The sequence below is a fragment of the Mustela nivalis genome (assembly GCF_964662115.1).
Source record: "Mustela nivalis genome assembly, chromosome: 1".
In the NCBI taxonomy this organism is placed as follows: domain Eukaryota; kingdom Metazoa; phylum Chordata; class Mammalia; order Carnivora; family Mustelidae; genus Mustela; species Mustela nivalis.
Genome location: NC_139020.1, coordinates 119,902,486 through 119,915,966, shown reverse-complemented (window position 1 = coordinate 119,915,966; position 13,481 = coordinate 119,902,486). Strand labels below are relative to the sequence as shown.

General features: G+C 35.4%; 1 protein-coding gene across 3 annotated transcripts in view; it reads right to left on the bottom strand.

Moving 5' to 3' along the window:
• Nucleotides 1–13,481, bottom strand: part of LOC309869542 (DNA polymerase theta-like) — a 130,888-nt gene that overhangs the window by 94,083 nt on the left and 23,324 nt on the right. For all 3 annotated transcript variants that reach the window (XR_014314247.1, XM_082740922.1, XM_082740923.1), the window contains 2 exons: nucleotides 12,612–12,816; nucleotides 12,154–12,296 (listed from right to left, as the gene is read on the bottom strand). Coding sequence is in view for 2 of the 3 variants with exons in the window: in XM_082740922.1 (XP_082597048.1) it covers nucleotides 12,154–12,296; nucleotides 12,612–12,816 (348 nt within the window). In the remaining variant the exon portion in view is untranslated. The remainder of the gene's footprint in view (nucleotides 1–12,153; nucleotides 12,297–12,611; nucleotides 12,817–13,481) is intronic.

Here is a 13,481-nt window from a genome sequence, read left to right as displayed (position 1 = left end):
GGGGAGAAGGGAGAGGGAGAAGCAGATTCCCCACAGAGCAGGGAGCCCAATGCAGGGTTTGATCGCAGAACTCTGGGACCATGACCTGCACCAAAGGCAGATGCTTACCCGATTAAGTCACCCAGGCACCACTTCATATCTTATTTTGACTATATATAGGTAAAAATATTGTAAGGCTCTCCTCCAAAATATTTTTTATGACTCTCAGTACTATGGCTAGAAAGAAAATGAGGCACATTATGTTGAAATAACCCAAAGGGTCAAGGTCTAGAGATCTACGTGTTGTGTGCTGAGATTCTAAATTTTCAACATCAAGAGCATCAGACATGGATGATGGTGTTTTAGGCATAATCATGATAAAGTCTTTCTGTTTAGGATAGACTAGTCTCCTACAAAGTAGATTGTCTCTTATATAAGCTCAATAGAACCTTATTACAGGGTGGCCAGAAGGACAAGCTCTGACAAGAATGGTTCAATACTCAAAAATCAATATATAATCTATTGTATCAGTAAGCTAAAAAAAGAAAAATCACAGAATCATATCCACGGATAAAGAAAAAGTATTTTACACAATCCAAAACACATTCATGATAAAAACCTTCAGTAAACTAGGAATAGAGAGGAACTTCCCCAACTTGATAAAGAAGGTCTTTAAAAACCTACAGCTAACATCATACTTAATGGTGAGAAATTCGAAGTTTTCCAACTAAGATCAGGTACGAGGCAAGGATGTCTCATTCACGACTCCTTTTCAACATTGTCCTATAAGTTATAACTAAAATGTTAAAACACAAAAAGGACATAAAGATAAACAGACTGGGAAGGAAGAATTAAAACTATCTTTATTTGCAGATGACATGATCATTTATAAAGAAAATCTGAAAACCTGAACAAAAAGACTCTGAAAGCTAATAATTGATAATAGCAAAGTAGGAGCATACAAAGTTAATATATAGAAGTTAATGCTTTTCTTTTTATTTATTTATTTGTTTGTTTGACAGATGGAGATCACAAGTAGGCAGAGAGGCAGGCAGAGAGAGACAGAGAAGCAGGCTCCCTGCTAAGCAGAGAGCCCAATGCGGGACTTGATCCCAGGACCCTGGGATCATGACCTGAGCTGAAGGCAGAGGCTTTAACCCATTGAGCCACCCAGACGCCCCGTTATTGCTCTATATCTCAGCAATGAACAAGTGGAATTTGAAATTAAAAATACAATACCAATTATATTAGCACACAAAAAATGAAAAACTCAGGTACAAATTGGTATAAGCTATAAGATCTATGATATAAGGTATAAGATCTATGAGGAAGACTATAAAACTTTGATAAAAGAAATCAAAGAAAAACTAAAGAAATGGAGAGACAGTCCATGTTCATGGATAGGAAGAAAATATTGTCAAGGTGTCAGTTCTTCCCAAATTAATTTATAAGTTCATTGCAATACCAAGCAAAATCTCAGTAAGTTATTTTGTGGATATTGGCAAACTGATTCTAAAGTTTAAATGAAGAGGCAAAAGACACAGGATAGCCAATACAATATTGAAAGAGAATAACAAAGTTGGAGGGCTGATATCGTCCAATTTTAAGATTTACTGTAAAGCAATAGTAACAGACACAGTGTAGTATTAATGAAAGAATAAACAAATAGATCAATGGACCAGAATCAAAAGCTCAGAAACAAACCCACATAAATATAGTCAATTGATCTCAACAAAAAAGCAAAAGTAGTACAAGGGAGAAAAGAAAGTCTTTTCAACAAATGGTGCATTAACTGGGCATCACATATTTAAAAAACGAATCTGGACCTAGATCTTACACCCTTCACAAAAATTAACTGAAAACGGATTACTGACCTAATGTGAAATGTAAAACAATAAAACTCCTTGTAGATAACATAGTGGAAAACCTAGATGATCTTGGGTATGGCAATGACTTTTATATAATACCCAAGTCATGATCCATGACAGAAAGAACTGACAAACTGGACTTCATTAAAATGAAATATTTATGCTCTGTAAAAGACAATAGTTAATATAATAAGACAAGCCACACAGGGAGAAAATATTTGAAAAGATATATGTAAAGGATTGGTATCTAAAATATACCAAGAATTCTTAAAACTCAACTATTTAAAAAAACAGTATAATTAAAAAATGGGCTAAAGACCTTGACACCTCACCAAAAAAGATGAACAGATGGAAAATAGTATATGAAAAGATGTTCCACATATGTCATCAGGAAATTGCAAATTAAAATAAATTTATTTTATTTATTTAGACAATACTTATGTGTATGGGCAAAAAAAATTCAAGGACTGTATTTGTGACTAACTGTATAACAGGTTATTTTAGTTTCTATTCTAAAATAGTTCTGTTCTAAAATAAATAAAATAACCATAAGATCACTACACACCTGTTAGACTAACCAGAAATGTGGAACACTGACAGCACCAAATACTGGTGATGATGTGGAGCACAGAAATTCTCACTTACTGCTGGTGAGAATGTAAAGGACACAGCCAGCTTGGAAAATATTTTGGTGGTTACTTATATATAAGGATATATATATATATATATATATATATATATATATATATATATATACACACACACACACACACACACACTTCCATATATATATATTTATAATGAAACAAGATGGGATTGGGAGGGAGACAAACCATAAGTGACCCTTAATCTCACAAAACAAACTGAGGGTTGCTGGGGGGAGGGGGGTTGGGAGAAGGGGGTGGGATTATGGACATTGGGGAGGGTATGTGCTTGGGTGAGTGCTGTGAAGTGTGTAAACCTGGTGATTCACAGACCTGTACCCCTGGGGATAAAAATATATGTTTATAAAAAATAAAAAATTAATTAAAAAAAGATTAAAAAAAAAGAATATATAAATATACTCTTACCATATAATCCAAAAATCATGCTCTTTGGTATATACCCTAAGAGTTGAAAACTTAAGTCTACATAAAAACATGCACCAGCTATTTATGGTAGTTTTACTTATAATGGCAAAACTCTGGAGCAATCAAGAAGTACTTCAGTAAGTGAATGGATAAATAAACTGTGGTGCACCCAGACAATGGACTATTATTCAGTATTAATAAGAAATTATCTAATCAAACCATGGAAAGACATGAAGGAAACGTAAGTGCATACTATTACGTGGAAGAAGAAAATCTTATATGATTCCAACTATATGACATTCTGGAAAAGGCAAAGCTATGGAAACAGTAAAAAGATCAATAGTTGCCAGGGGTTGGGGACAAAAGAGGGATGAACAGACCAAGCACAGAGCATTTTTAAGGCAGTGAAAATACTCTGTATGATACTATAATGGTGGATATATGTCATTATACATTTGTTAAAACCCATAAAATATACAACAGCAAGAGTGGATCTTAATGTAAACTACAGGCTTTAGGTAAGCATGAAATGTCAATGTAGATTCACCAATTGTAACAAATGTATCACTCTGGTGGGGGTTATTAGTAAGAGAGGAAGCTATACATGTAAGGTAGCAGAGGGTATATAAGAAATCTCTGCACTTCCCTCTATGTTTTGCTGTGAACCTCAAACTGATCTAAAAAGAAAAAAAAAGCAATCTCTGTAAACACTTAGAATATAATCTCATCGTACCACTTACTTTCTGATGGTAAACAAGTATCTTAAACTGTCTTACTTTCTCATCTTATAATAACAGTAATAATAGAACTTACTGAATGGAATTATTTCAAGAACTAAGTAAGAAATGGAAAGTGTTCTGCACAGTGGCACTATGATAATATCCACCACCATTATGATTTTCACTTTCATCATCACCTTTATCATCCTTATTATTTTCTACAGAATCTTTATTTCCAAATAAAACTAGTGGAACTTATAACTCAGTCTCTCCAATATGGTATTCCTTGAGCATCAATTTCAAGGGCATCATTCCTACCTCGAGTACAAATATGCATTCTATGACTCTCTTTGAGAAATGTCCGTATGTAGAGGACTATGTTAGTGCCAGTCAATGTTCACAGCAGCATTACTCATAATAGCCAAAAATAAAAAATATACGAAATGTCCATTAATTGATGAAGATATGCAGTACATCCATATAGCAGAATATTATTCTGCAATATAAAGAACTTAAGAACTCTTACATGCTTTATATCACTTTCCATGGTTTTAGTTATCCACAGCTAACCATGGTCAAGATGATAATGAAATATCAGAAGGTCAGTAGTAGCTTCATACTAAATCACAATGCCTATAGCATTCACCTAACTTCATCTCATTCCATAGGCAATTAATCATCTTACATCATCACAAGAAGGGTGAATACAGTAAATAACATATTTTGAGAGAAAGATCACATTCATAAAGCTTATTATGTTATAATTGTTCTATTGTTGTTAATCTCTTACTATGTCTAATTTATAAATTAAACTTTATCATAGGTATAGGTATAGGAAAAAACAAAATATGAACAGGGTTCGGTACTGAATGTCAGTCAACCACTGGTGGTTTTGGAATGTATTCCCCACTGATAAGGAGCAACCACTGTACTAGAATGAATTCCAAAAGGAACATAATTCAAAAGAAGGGAACCATACTCAATTACCTGAAGAAATATGAGAGAATGCCTTTATAATCTTAGAGCAAGAAAAGCAATTCTCACTGATACAAAAGCTCACATATTCAACTACATTTTTAAAAATATGAGGTAAGGGTGCCTGGGTGGCTCAGTGGGTTAACCCTCTGCCTTTGGCCCAGGTCATGATCTTAGGGTCCTGGGATTGAGCCCCGCATGAGGCTCTCTGTTCAGCAGGGAGCCTGCTTTCCCCTCTCTCTCTGCCTGCATCTCTGCCTACTTGTGACACTGCTCGCTTGCTCTCTCTCTCCATCAAATAAATAAATAAAATCTTTTAAAAAATGAGGTAAAATACACAATAAATAGTCAAAGCTACATAAAAAACTAGGATAAAAATAGTTACAACTCATACCACTTAGCACTACTCTTCTGAATATATAAAATAACCTTTAAAACTTAAGAAAAAGATCAAAACACAAAAGAAAAATGAACAAAAGACATGGACAACTCATGGGGGGGAAGCATACTGTCCTTTAACAAATGGAAAAAATGTTCCATTTCATTCATATTTTAAAATATAATTAAAACTATACTAAAAAGTATAAAAGCTTGATGATATACTCATCAGGTTGTGGAAAAATACTCTCATACAGTGCTGTTAAAATTGGGAAATGATAGAAATCTTAAAGACGGCAATTGTGCAAAACCAAATTTATATATGCCTTTTTAATTTATCCAGCAATTGTACTTTAGGGGGTCTTTCCTAAAGATTCACCCCCATCAAAACTAAACAATATAGGGGCACCTGGGTGGCTCAGTGGGTTAAGCCTCTGCCTTCGGCTCAGGTCATGATCCCGGGTCCTGGGATGGAGCCCCGCACTGGGCTCTCTGCTCAGCAGGGAGCCTGCTTCCCTCTCTCTCTGTGCCTGCCTCTTTGCCTACTTGGGATCTATCTCTCTGTCAAATAAATAAATAAAATCTTAAAAAAAAAAATTAAAAAAAAAAAAAACAAACAAAACTAAACAATATATGCACCAAAGTTATTTGCTGTAGCATCACTTGCCATAACAAGATACTGGAAACAATCCAAATGTCCATCAACAGAGAATTGATTGAATACTGGTATACACACAGTGGAGTTATACAGATATTTTTTAAAAGAATTAAAAATCTCCATGAACTGATATGGAGCCATTTCCAAGATGTATTGTTAAGAAAAAAAGATGGTACAAAAAAGGTATATAGCATACTATCTTCTGTATAAAAAGAAGGTAGATTAAGAACATACATATCTGCTTGCTAATATTTATAAAACAAAAAAAGGTACAGGAATATCTTATTTTATGTGCTTCCCTTTATTGTGCTTCACAGATATTGTCTTTTTTACAGATTAAAGTTTTGTGACAGGCTTGCTTTGAGAAAGTCTATTGGCACCATTTTTTCAACAGCATTGGCTCACTTCATGTCTCTGGGTCACATTTGGTAATTCTCACAGTATTTCAAATTTTCAAATTTTTCCATTATTATATTTGTTATGGTGATCTATGCTCAGTGATCTTTGATGTTACTACTGTAACTGTCTTAAGGTATCATTAACAACACCCATATAAAATGGTGAACTTGATAAATATTATGTGTCATCTGACTACTCCACTGACCAGCTGTTATCCTCTCTCTCTCCATCTCCTAGGGTTTCCCTATTCCTTGAGACACAATGATATTTAAATTAGGCCAGTTAATAACCCTTTAATGGCTTCCATGTGTTCAAATGTGTTAAGCATCTGTCTTCAGCTCAGGTCATGATCTCAGGGTCCTGGGACTGAGTCCAACACTGGGCTCCCTGTTCAGCAGGGAGTCTGCTTTTCCCTCTCCCTCCTGCTCCTGCTCTCTCTCTCACTCTCTCTCTCTCAAATAAAATGAATGAAATCTTAAAAAGAGAAGGAGGAGGAGAAGGAGGAGGAGGAGGAGGAGAAAAAGGCATGTCAAGAGCTGAGACAGGCCAAAAGATAGTCCTCTTCTGTTAGCCCAGCTGTGACAGCAAAGGAAAAGTGCCTGAACCTTTAAATTAAAAGAACTACTCCACTAAACACACAAATGAAAAGAAAGTGAAACAGCCTTATTGCTGATGTGGAGAAAGTTTCAGTGCTCTGGATAGAAGATCAAAACAGCTACAACACTCCCTTAAGCCAAAGCCTAATCCAGGGCAAGTCTCTAACTCTCCTGTTCTATGAAGGCTGAGAGAAGTGAGGAAGCTACCCAAGAAAACTTGGAAACTAGCAGATGTTGGTTCATGAGGTTTAAGGGAACACGTTTAAATATAACATAAAAGCGCAAGGTGAAGGAGCAAGTGCTGCTGTAAGCTGCAGCAAGTTACCCAGAAGATCTAGCTAAAATCATTAATAAATGTGGATATACCAAACAACAGATTTTCAATGTAGACAAAATAGCTTTCTAGTAGAATCCATTTAGGAGTTTCACAGCTAGAAAGAACTCAATACCTGGCTTCAAAATTTCAAAGTACAGGATGACTCTTTTTTTTTTTTTATTATTATTTATTATGTTATGTTAGTCACCATACAGTATGTCATTAGTTTTGATGTAGTGTTCCAAGATTCGTTATTTACATGTAACAACCACTGCTCCATGCAATACATACCCTCCTTAATACCCATCACTGGGCCAACCCATTTCCCTCCACCCTTCTCCCCTCAGTTTGTTTCTCAGAGTCCACAGTCTCTCATGGTTCATCTCCCCACTCTGATTTCTCCCCTTCATTTTTCCCTTCCTTCTCCTAATGTCCCCCATGCTATTCCTTACACTGAAAGAAGTCAAGCAGGATGATTCTTATTAGGGGATTATGCAACTGGAGACTTGAAGTTGAAGTCAATTCTCATTTACCACTCCAAAAATCCTAAGCCCTTTAAGAATTATGCTAAATCTACTGTCTGTGCTCTTTAAATGCAAGCCTAGATTACAGCAAATCTATTCACAACATGACTTACTATTTTAAACCCAATGTTGAGACCTACTCAGAAAAAAAGACTCCTTTCCAATTACTGCAGATAAGGCACCTGGTCACTCATGAGCTCTGACAGGCTGTACTAGACATTTGTCTTCCTGCCTGCTAACAGAGTATCCATTCCGCAGTCCATGGATCATGGAGTATAGATGATACTTAAGCAATATGGGGTTGGAGTGCCAACTGCTCGTGTAGTTGAAAATCTGTATATAACTTCTGACTCCCCCAAAACTTAACTGTTCATAGCCTACTGTTGACAGCAAGCCTTACCAATAACAGAAACAGTTGATTAACAAATGTTTTATGCTATATGTATATGTATTGTTATGATACAGTTAGAGAAAATAAAATATTTACTATTGTTATATCCTCTTGTTAGATTGATCCCTTTATCATTATGTAATGCCTTTCTTTGTCTTATTAGTCTTTGTTTTAAGGTCCATTTTGTCGGATATAAGTATGGGTTCACTGGTCTTCCCCCACACCCCCACTTGCATGGCGAATGTTTTTCCATCCCTTAACTTTCAGTCTATATGCATCTTTAGGTTTGAGGTAAGTTTCTTTTAAGGAGCACATAGATCAGTCTTGTTTTGTTTTGTTTTATTTAATCCATTCTACCATTCTATGTCTTTTGATTGGAGAATTTAGGCCATTTATATTTATTATTTTAGGCCATTTACATTTAAAGTAATAATTGATAGGTATATACTTCATTTAAGAAAATTGTACTTAATATACAAAATTGGTTTTCCGGTTGTTTTTGTGATTCTTCTTTGTTGTTCTTCTCTTGCTTTCTTTTATGAGTGACGAACATCTATAATGTTTTGTTTGGCTTTCTCTCTCATTATTTTTTGTGTATCTATCACAGGTTTTGGGCTTGTGGCTACCATAATGTTCATATATAATACACTAAGTAAATAGTCCATATTAATCTGATGGCCATGTTTTTTTTTCCGTCTTCTCTTTCTAGTCGCTTCTCCACATTTTATGTACATGTTGTCATAGTATATGTTGTATTTTACATCTCTTTATTCATATTTTTCTTATCTAAATATGGCCATTTCTTTTCCATCTAAAGAAGTCCTTTTATTATTTCTTGTAGGGCTACTTTAGTTTTGATAAACTCCTTTACCTCTTATTTGTCTGGGAAACTCTTTATGTCTCCTTCAAATCTGAATGATAATTTTATCAGGTGTATATGCTAGGTTGTGAGATTTTCCTTTCAGTACTTTTTTTTTTTTTTTTTTTTTTTTTGGTCAGAGAGAGTGAGCACAGGCAGTCAGAGTGGCAGGCAGAGGCAGAAGGAGAAGCAGGCTTCCTGCTGAGCAAGGAGCCCAATGTGGGACTCGATCCCAGGATGCCGGGATCATGACCTGAGCCGAAGGCAGCCGCTCAACCAACTGAGCCACCCAGGTGTCCCTCCTTTCAGTACTTTGAATATATCATGCCACTTCCTTCTGGCTTGCAAAGCTTCTGCTGAAAAATCAACAGATAGTCTTATAGGTTTTCCTGTGGACGTAATTTTGTTACTCTATTGCAGCTTCTAGGATTCTCTCTTTATCTTTAACTCTTGACATTTTAATTAGTATGTGCTACAGTGTGGACCTCCTTGAGTTCATCTTGTTTGGAAATCTCTGGGACCTGGATGTCTATTTCCCTCCTTAGGTTAGGGGGGTTTTTCAGTTATTATTTCTTCAAGTAAGTATTCTAAACATTTCTTTCTTTTTCTTCTGAGACCCCTATCAGAAGAAATTGCTTGCTTTTGTTCAAAAGATTTCTTAATCTATCCTCCTTTTAAAAAAATCTTCTCTTTTTGCTGTTCAACTTGAGTGCTATTACCCTGTGTTCCAGATCATTGATATTTTCTTCCGCATCCTCTAATCTACTGTTGACTCCCTCTAGTGCATTTTTTTATTTCAGTAATTGCTTTCTTCAGTTCTGATTCATTCAATATTTATCTATCACTTTATTGAAGTCCTCACTAAATTCTTTCAATCTTTTCTCCAGCCTAGTGAGTATTTTTACAATTGTTACTTTAAAATCTTTATCAAACATATTGCTTATCTCTGTTTCAGTAAAATTCTTTTACTGAGGTTTGTTTCTTGCTCTTTCTTTTGAAGCATATACTTCTGTCTTCTCATTTTGCTTAACTTTCTGTGTCTGTTTCTATGGTTTAGACGAAATGGCTTTCTACTTCTCCTAAAGTTGAAGGAATTGTCTTATGTATGGTAACCTCTATACAGACTGTGTATGCTTGATGACATTGTTGGTTAGTTGGAGCTGTGGATATATATGCTAGTTACTCTTTAAAATTTTGACTTTTTACAGAGAAAATTAAAGAAAAAATAAATTTAAAAAGAAAAAAACCAAAAGGAAGATTTAAAATAAAACAAGACAAACTTTCTAAAGTTAGGGGGAAAAAAAGTAAAAATTAAAAAAATAAAAGTAAAAACAACAATACAAAACTTCAACTTTTCTTCTGTGCTCCAGAACCACAAGACAGCTGGTATGGGCTTGTGGACCCTGGACTCACTGAGGTTGCAAGCTCATGGCGAGCCAGACCCTGCTCCAGTCTGAGTTATTAAGGTAGAGGGGAAGAATATGCTCCCACAGTTCCTCAGCCCTTCTAAAATGTAGCATTTCTTCTGTCGCCCAGTGCAAATGGAACTGCTGTGGCCTTCAGAACCCTGGGCTTACTGGGGTCACAAAGTCTCTCTGATGATCTGACCCACCAGCTGTGGAGTCAGAACCCTCCAATTATGGCACCCAAACCTGCCCCTTACGGTGGACAAACCCTACTCTGGTCTGGACCCTCAAGGTGGAAGAGGAGAGAGCATTCCTGCAATTCCCCAGCCCCTCTAAACTGTGGCTTTTCTTCTGCATGCCAGTGCTTCTAGGACTGGGGTGGTTCTGTGGGCCCTGGACTCACTGAAGTCACAAGTTCACTGAGGTAACCAGACATGTCCATCATGGTGTCTGGATATTGCTCCAGTCCTGGCTTCCAAGGAGAATATAAGCCATTTGATCCCTAGTCTCTCTGACCTGAAGAGCTTTCCCACACTTCCTCCACCACTTGGCAGAGTTCTAGTATTGTCTCTTTTATATGCTAGTGACTCTTTTAAACCATGCATTTTCTGTGTACAAGGACAGAGGGATCTGTTCCAGGTCCCTCAATACTATCCCTCTACACAGCAGCACTAGGGGGCACGGTTCCCTTTATTACCATATCTCTCTGTCTCTCTTGTTGTTCTCTTGTTATTCTGTCTTTTGTCATTTTGTAGCTGTTCAGTTAGCCCACATTTCTTCAAGAGGAATTAGCCTATTAATAGGTATAATATTGTGGGTTCCATGGAGAAGGTGAGTTCAGAGTCTTCCTACAGAACTCTTAGGTATAGTTATTTTTAATATGTCTCTCTTTAGCTTTTGTAGTTAGAAGTTATTTACATAATATCATTACATTCAGAAATCTGCATTTCACTAGAAATTTACTTCACCGGTGAGTTTTATATATTCATGTGTTTTTACATTAATTAGCATCCTTTCATTTCAGCACAAAGAACTCCCTTTACCGTTTCTTGTAAAGCACATCTAGTGGTGGTGAACATTCTCAGCTTTTGTTTGGTAAAGTCTTTCACTCTTGGTTTCTAAATGATAGCACTGCCACATATACTATTGTTGATTGGCAATTTTTTCCTTCAATATTTTGAATTTATACCATTAAAACAGGCCTGCAAAGTTTCTGCTGAGAAATCCACCAGAAGCTTTATGAGTTTCCTTGTATATGACAAACATCTTTTCTTTTGCTGCTTTCAAAATTCTGATTCTTTGATTTTTGACAGTTTGATAATAATGTGTCCCAATAAAGTCTTCTTTGGATTATATCTGTTTGGGGTTCCCTTTAGCTTATGTACATAGATGTCCATATCTTTCCCAATATTTGGGATATTTTTAGCCATTATTTCTTTAAAGAGACTGTCATCTTTTTTCTCCATCTTGGACTTCAATATGTATACATTGTTTTCCTTGATAGTGTTCCATCAAGAGTCACATGTTCTGCTAAGCCAAGACTAAGCCAACCAGGTACCACTTTTCCTAAGTGGTATCCTATCAATATTAAGACTAGTTAAGCTTTCCTCTTTGTTGTAGTTGCTAGAAAAATCAGAACCAAAGTTGAGTACAAGAACTCTACATGACTTAAAGACATGCATATTTATGTACCAACTAATGCTTGAGTTTAACATTATGATCTTATCTTCAACTTCCTGTTATCTCAATTGTCCTTTAGTATAAAGCACCTCAAATACTTTTTGAAAGGTTAGAGAAAATTGATAAATAGGCAAATAAATTAAAAGGCTACTGTAACATTTAGCTTATTTTAAAACAATTTTCTTCTTACCTATTCTCTATTCCCACCACTACTACCCCAGTTAAAATAAAAAACAAACAAGATGTTCCCTTAGGGTATCTTTAATGCTCAGGATTCTATATAAGCATTTTCTCCCCATTTTCACAAACACAATAGTGAATAAAACAGAACTTACCAGGTAAACAATATGCAGATCGTTCTCTAAAACAAAGCCCTTCATTGCTCTTTGGAGGTCAGCAAAAATATCTAAAGTATCAATTGGAGAAAGTGAAGAAGAAAGAGTTGCTGACCCAAGATGTGTTGGATGATACACTTGTCCTGGTTGGGAGTGGAAATAGGGAAATTATGAACCAAATGTTTAAAATAAAATAAAACACTGTTTCTCTGTATTCTGTAATTAACCTTTTAGTATCTGATCAATTTTGCCCAATGCATGGATATTTATGAGCAGATTCTATATTAATTGTCTGATGTTGCTAACTGCAACACTGACTTACTAAAATTGATTCATATACCACTTGAAAAACCAGTCTCCTTTTATACTGTTTGAAAAGTCAATTTCCTTTCACTGAACAGTCTTAAGTCACTAAAGATGAAAAAGTGAGTCAACTGCAACTAAGAAGGCACATTTACCTTCTGTTCCATCACTAGCTTCAGTAGTTTGGATGAATTCATTTTCCAGTAGCCACATTACACAGGCCTCAATTGCTCCAAGTTGAACAGAATCTTGGTTCTTCTGAATTCCCAACTTCCCTTCTTTCATACTTGCAGCCAAAAATGTGCAAGAAGCATAAGTCTGCATTTCTTGTGATGTATTTGCCACTCCGCCGACTATTATCTGTTAAGAGGTTTCAAATTTTTTGTAACTTTTCAATAAGACATGCAGGCCCTCATGGTATAAAATAAGTGATTTTGTTCTCTTAAAATATTCTCAGCATTTTAATGCAGACTCTAATTCTTCCATTATTACTCATTATACATGTAGGTAACACCTACTAACAACATCAAAAATTTCCTTAGAATTTTTAATGCTAGTATTGAATATTTCCCGCTCAGAAAGAGGATGGGAATGGGTACAGAAAAAGTGAAGTTAGTTGTACCTTGTGGAAATCATCTTCCTACAACTATATTAAATACACAAATTAATTACATGTACTAATTTTTCCCTTGCCTTCTTCCATTTAATACATATTGAAACATATCAAATCATCCTAAACAAAGCTATCTTACACTTTTTAATGACTATATAACATAGTTTTACTAAGATTTATTTAGTATTAATTTTGGTTATTTTGGTTATTTCCCATTTTTTCTTAATACCAATAATGCTATAATAAATATTGCTGTATATTTAAGCTGATGTAATTTCACATATACCTCCCTAGGTAAAACTCTTAATTGTGAATCTACTGGTTAAATGGCTATATGTTTTTTTCTGGGGCTTGCCTGTTTTTTAATATTAGTAGGTATGTCCAAGTAGCCCTCCCAAAAGAGTTTCAGCAG